General features: G+C 55.8%; 1 protein-coding gene across 2 annotated transcripts; it reads right to left on the bottom strand.

Moving 5' to 3' along the window:
* Positions 1-1,260: 1,260 nt before the first annotated feature.
* CLPS (colipase) lies at positions 1,261-2,787 on the bottom strand (the record flags this gene model as incomplete). Of its 2 annotated transcripts, XM_079781446.1 has the most annotated exons (3): positions 1,261-1,392; positions 1,782-1,904; positions 2,704-2,787. In XM_079781446.1, 3 exons carry the CDS (start codon positions 2,785-2,787, stop codon positions 1,261-1,263), a joined length of 339 nt encoding a protein of 112 aa, XP_079637572.1. The 2 variants fall into 2 exon arrangements, with proteins under 2 accessions (XP_079637572.1, XP_079637573.1); XM_079781447.1 differs by lacking the exon at positions 1,782-1,904.
* Between the last annotated feature and the right edge of the window lie 3,162 nt (positions 2,788-5,949).

The raw sequence follows: 5,949 nt of genomic DNA, 5'->3' as shown, positions 1-5,949 counted from the left end.
AATCCTGGGGCTGGGAGAACACCTCCGTTTCACTGGGTTAACTCTCCCACAGCCTTAGTGTGACTCCTCTCCAGCATCCCCACTCAGTGAACCTCCACTTGCACATCTCAGACGGGGACCCCAGGTTTGAGTATGAAATTTTTATATTAAGCCAAAACTAAATGTCCTGCAATTCCACCCAATTGTCTTGGTATGGATAATTGGGAAAGAACAGGGAATTGTAGAAAAGTGTGTGTGTGTGGGGGTGAAGTTAGACGGGTTTAGTGTCAACTTTTTCTAGTTCTGTGACATCGGGCAAGGCACTGAACCTCGCTACACCTCCGTCTTTTATCTCTAAAGTGGAGACAACCATTCTCCCGGGATCACTGTGAGGGCTTGACTGGCGAGCACAGGAAGCCCACAGCGCTGTTGGTGGTCTGTGTTAGGTTTGATCAAATAATTGATCGATAGCCCCTCCCATTCCACGTGCTTAGGCTACATTCCACTTGCTAAGACCATTACCTCTCCCCTCCGGCGTTTCCCAGAATCCAGACCCGCACAGAGAATTCTCCGCCCAGAAAAAGCCCGCCCAGAGTCCTTTAAAAGCCTCTGACTCCCCGTCTTTGGGGCAGCTGGCCCCATTTTGGGGCTCAGCCCATCCTGTACCCAGATGACCTAATAAATTCATAATTCTCATGCGTTCCTCCTTCGGTGACCCTAACCGTCTGGCCCTTCACACATGTGTGTGCCCTCTGCTTGTCACATCTGAGAGTTGGGGCCCAGAACAGAGGTGTGAGCCCAGCACAGGGGACAGGTAAGCTTTGATGCAGGGCAAAGAATAGGGTCAATATAGCTCCCCACCAGTGGTGTGTGTGTGTGTGTGTGTGTATGTGTGTGCATGTGTGTGTACACATGCTTGCCTGTCTTTCTGTCTGAGAACCCGAGGGGCAAGGAGGGCCTCCCAGGGAGGAGGGGTTGCTCCCCAGAAATGGGGCGGTCCTCGGCCTTACAGCCTTGTCTCGCTGGGCAGCCTCCTCGCCCTCCTTCCCCGGCCCATTGGCTGCGGCTCGGAGGGGCAAAGGCTCTGTGAAAGGAGCGTCAAGGAAGACAGCAGCTCCGCAGTAACATCCAGGCGCGGGGAAGGTTTGCAGGAGGGGCTTTAATTGCCAAGAACCCAATCAGAAAACGGAGGTGCTGGTCCAGGGGGTGGCCAGCCGGGGAGAGGAGGTACAGGAGGAGCATCCTTCCGCGGCCTGGGCCGGGGCATGGCCGGCGCGGCTCTCACTCCTTGGAGCGTCCCTTGTCTCTGCAGGTGCCGAAGTTGGTGTTGGTGATGGAGCCCACGATGGACTTGTCCACCTCGCAGGTCAGGCCCCGCTCGCAGGGGCACTTGTAGTAAACCCCGTAGAGCGTCTGCAGAGACACGGCGCCAGGGGAGTCACAGGCTGGGGGGGCTCCTTTGGGCACCCCCTGCCTTGGATCTGACCCCAGATCCAGCCGGCAGTTGGCCTTTCAGGCGGTGCTTCTCCCTGACTGCACCCCCCTCCCCAGCTCCATGGCTCCCGCTCTGGCTCATCTGCTCTGATGAACCCCATCTGTCTGGGGAGCCTCCATTTACCCACCCACCCTGCCCCCGCCCATCTCCCTGGTCAGCTGTGAGACCCTGGGCCGGAAAGGGCTTGGAGGCCCGCTGACCTTCCTCTGTCTCCCCAGCATTGGAAGTTCCGGCTACCCTGCTCCCCATCCATCCCCAGGCCCGGGGCCCTCCCCTCGGGGTGCCCCTCCCCGTCCTGGGGACCCACCTTGGCAGAGCAGTCGCTGTTCTCGCTGGCCTTGGGCGCGCAGCGGGCCAGGCTCAGCCCGCTGGTCCGGTGGCAGCACTTGCTCTTGCACTGGGCGCTGTTCAGGCAGAGCTCGCCCTCCTCCTGCGGGGGCAGCCGTCAGGGACCTGCCTCCCCCGCCCCACCCCGCGAGGAAGGGCGGTGTGGTGCAGTGAGGCAGCCTGGCGGGCGGGACACCCCCTTCCAGCACCGGCTGTACCACCACCGCCCTGGGTCCTGCCCCCTTGCCTCAGTGCTCCCATGGAGGGTGCCCATGTGGCCCCCAAACGGCCCCCAAGTCTCTGGGTCCCACAGGCCTGTGAGGAAGGAGCTGTGAAAATGAGGGACCTTCTCCCTGGGAAACTCCTCCCTCCCCACAGACCTGTGCACAGGGTCTCAGCCGGAGGCTGCCCCAGCCCGGGCATGGCACCCAGTTAGGGAGCTCTACATGGGGTGGGTGGCCCCGAGAGATTCCAGTTCTGCCCCGGAGAGAGGCGGTGTGTGTGTGTGTGGGGGGGGGAGCGTGGCTCCCCAGGTTGATAGGAAGGGTCCCTCAGGTCGTTCGTGTGATGACTGAATGTCCGTGAGGCTCTTAGGACTGTATGGTCCCTGGAAGTGGGCGCTGGGGTCGGAGCCAGAGCCACCGGGGAGCTTAAGCACTGGGCCCTGAGCCAGGCTTTCAGGAGGGGTGCCGAGGGCTCTAGTTTGCAACCCCCCTTAGCCAGGCTGAACCACTGCTCTGAGCATGTGCCCCTCGGTCAGCTTCTCTGGGGCCCCGGGGAGGAGGCGCAGGACAGGGCACAGGCAGTGGAAGAAGGCGCCTCACCTCCCAGCCAGGCAGCCCCAGGTGGGACCCCAGAAGCCAGGAGCCACGCCTAAAACCCCACCCGGAGGAGCCTCCTACCAGGTTGACGATGATTCCGCGGGGGTCAGGAACCGCGTAGGCCACCGCCAGGGTGACCAGCAGGAGGACAAGGATCTTCTCCATGATGAGTGGGCACAGCTGGTGTAGGAGCAGCCAGCAGGTCAGGTGGCAGAAGACAGAGCCAGTTGGGGTGCTGGGGCTATAAAAGGCCCTGTCCACGTGTGACCCACCTTCCCCGTCTCCCGGGGCTGCCGTGAGCAGAGGCCCAGCTGTGGCACACCGCTGGGGGGGGGGGGCAGGTCCTGATAAGGTAAGTGGTGGCACCTGGGCACCTGGCTGTGTGGGGTGGTGGGTGGTGATATTGCATCATGTGCAGAGTGTGGGCTCTGGGACACTTTTACCTGCACAAGTTACTCTCTGAGCAAGTTACCTCTTTTGCGTCGCAGTTTCCTTATCTGCCAACTGGAGGGTAATTTCAAGAGCTGAAAGGGTTGCCCTGGCCGGTGTGGCTCAGTTGGTTGGCATCGTCCTGCACACTGAGGGGTTGCCAGTTCAATTCCGGTGAGGGCACATGCCTTGGGGGTGTGCAGGAGGCAGCCAATGGATGATGTTTCTCTCTCCCTTCCCCTCTAAAAATCAATAAAAAATCTTTTAAAAAATTGTAAGGGTTCATTGAATTGATATGTTATTTATATATTAATAGACAGACAGAGCTCAGGACAGGGCTTGGCACATGTGAGCAGTGCGTGTTGGCTGCTGCTATTGTTGCTGTCTTTCACCTCCAGTGCCCGGAGCTCCTCAGCGGGGCTGGGACGAAGGTGAGGGAAGAGGCCCCGGTGTAAGCGCCTCCTGGGATTTCCGTCCGAAGCCCCTCTCTTCCTTACCCTAGTCTGGCCCTGCTTTGGCCCCACCCAAAGCCAGGGACCTGGCATGTCAGGCTCAGGTGAGGAGGCCTCCCAGGCCTCTTTAGGTCCCTGTGGCTGACCAGGTCTGCAGCCTCGTGGGGGGCGTGTGTGTGTGTGTGTGTGTGTGTGTGTGTTCTCGCTCTGGGCGCACCTCCTCCCGCCCTCACACCGGGCTGTCTCCAAGAGCAGTTTCAGAGGCCCTTAGGAGGTCCTCAAACGATTCTCTCCAGTTTCCTTTTCATTTCACTTAATACCTGCAATTCCAGCATTTAAGACTCACCCTTCAGTTCAGGCTTCACTGACCCTGGCCCCTAGCCAAGGCCACGTGGGAGGCGGTCTGAGCCTCAGGGCCCAGGGCTAGAGCTGGGAAGGGTGCAGCTGCCTGTGTGTGCTCAGGTGTGGGCAGCGCAGCTTTCCCAGGAGGACTGGCCGCGCAGCCAGGCCCCTCCCCAGCCGGGGAAGTGGAAATCAGCTCCCCGGGGAGGCCCAGCTGGGGTTGCCTCAGCACAGCTCTGATCCACACAGACATGGCTTCAGAACTCAGCACTAACTAGCTACATGGCCTTGGACAGGGATTTACATTTGTAAGCTCCCTGAGCCCGTTTCCTCATCTGTCTGAGGGCGAGGGCTCCTTCATTCGGTCGGGATTGAATAAGACCATGTCTGTGGTGTGACACCATGAATGGACCTAGAGGGTATTCTGCTGAGTGAGATAAGTCAGACAGAGAAACACAAATACCACATGATTTCACTTTCATGTGGAATCTAATGAACAAAATAAATGAACGAACAAAACAAAATGAAAACTAACTCATTGATACAGAGAACAAACTGATGATTGCCAGAGAGGAAGGGGTTGGTGAAAAAGGTGAATGGATTAAGAAGTACAAATTGGCAGCTACAAAATAGTCACAGGATGTAAAGTTCAGCATGGGGAATACAGTCAATAATACTGTAATAACTATGTATGGTGCCAGCTGGGCACTAGACTTAGGGGGGGGGGATCACTTCATAAGTTATGCAAATTTCTAACCACTATGTTGTACACCTAAAACTAATCTATAATAATAAAAGTGTAATATGCTAATTAGACCAGACAGCCAAACAACCTTCTGGATGACCTTCTGGACCAAGCCGGGGCTGCGAGGGCCGAGCCCCTTGCACAAATTTCGTGCATGGGGCCTCTAGGATAATATATTTTTTATTGATTTCAGAGAGGAAGGGAGAGGGAGAGAGAGCTAGAAACATCAATGACTGGGGATCGAGCCTGCAACCTGGACATCAAACCCGGGAACCTTCAGTCTGCAGGCGATGCTCTATCCACTGAGTCAAACCAGCTAGGGCTTAAACTAATATAATATTGAATGTCAATTGTAATTGAAAAAATAAAATAAATTAAAATTAACATTTAAAAAAAAGATAATGGTGCTCACTTTGGCAGTACATATATTATTTTTTAAATATATTTTTTATTGATTTCAGAAAGGAAGGGAGATAGATAGAAACATCAATGATGAGAGAGAACTATCGATTGGCTGCCTCCTGCACGCCCCCTACTTGGGGGGAATCGAGCCCGCAACCCGGGCATGTGCCCTTGGCCGGAATCGAATCTGGGACCCTTCAGTCCCCAGGATGACACTCTATCCACTGAGCCAAACCGGCTAGGGCGGCAGTACATATATGAAAAAAAAAAAAAAAGACAGCCCTAGCCGGTTTGGCTCAGTGGATAGAGCATCGGCCTGCGGACTGAAGGGTCTCAGGTTTGATTCCAGTCAGGGGGGTGTACCTTGGTTGCAGGCACATCCCCATGGGGGGTGTGCAGGAGGCAGCTGATCAATGTTTCTCTCTCATCGATGTTTCTGACTCTCTATCCCTCTCCCTTCCTCTCTGTAAAAAATCAATAAAAAAAAGACAATGTATGTAGAACCCCCGTGGAAGTGCCTGGCGCATAGTAGGTGCTCAACCTGAGTACTACCTTCCCTTTCCCCTCCCCCTTACACCAAATGAGGGAGAAATATAAGGGAGCAACTGCAGGAGCCAGCCAGGAGCCCCTCAAAATGAGAGAAACCCACCCAATTCCGGAGACACGGAAATAACATTGATTAAAGCAACACTGTCCTTTCTTATTTTTATGGAACTCAGTGGTTAACATCACTTTTCCCCTGAGCTCCTCCTGGCTCTCTCCTCCCCGCTTCACCCCAACACTCCTGGGGGCTGAGCCACAGGGAAGCTAATTAAGGTTCCCTCCCACACTGAGGCAGGGAAGGAACGAGGAGCTGTTTCTGTCTGTGAATGAAGCTGTGAAACGCATCAGCCCTGTCTCCATCTGCTCACGGCCGCTTCCCAGAGAAGGGAGAACGGAGTTTTTCCCACCACGGCA

This window comes from Cnephaeus nilssonii (assembly GCF_951640355.1).
Source record: "Cnephaeus nilssonii genome assembly, chromosome: 9".
Taxonomy (NCBI): domain Eukaryota; kingdom Metazoa; phylum Chordata; class Mammalia; order Chiroptera; family Vespertilionidae; genus Cnephaeus; species Cnephaeus nilssonii.
Note: the sequence above shows the minus strand (reverse complement) of the source record. Positions and strands in the feature narration are given on the sequence as shown.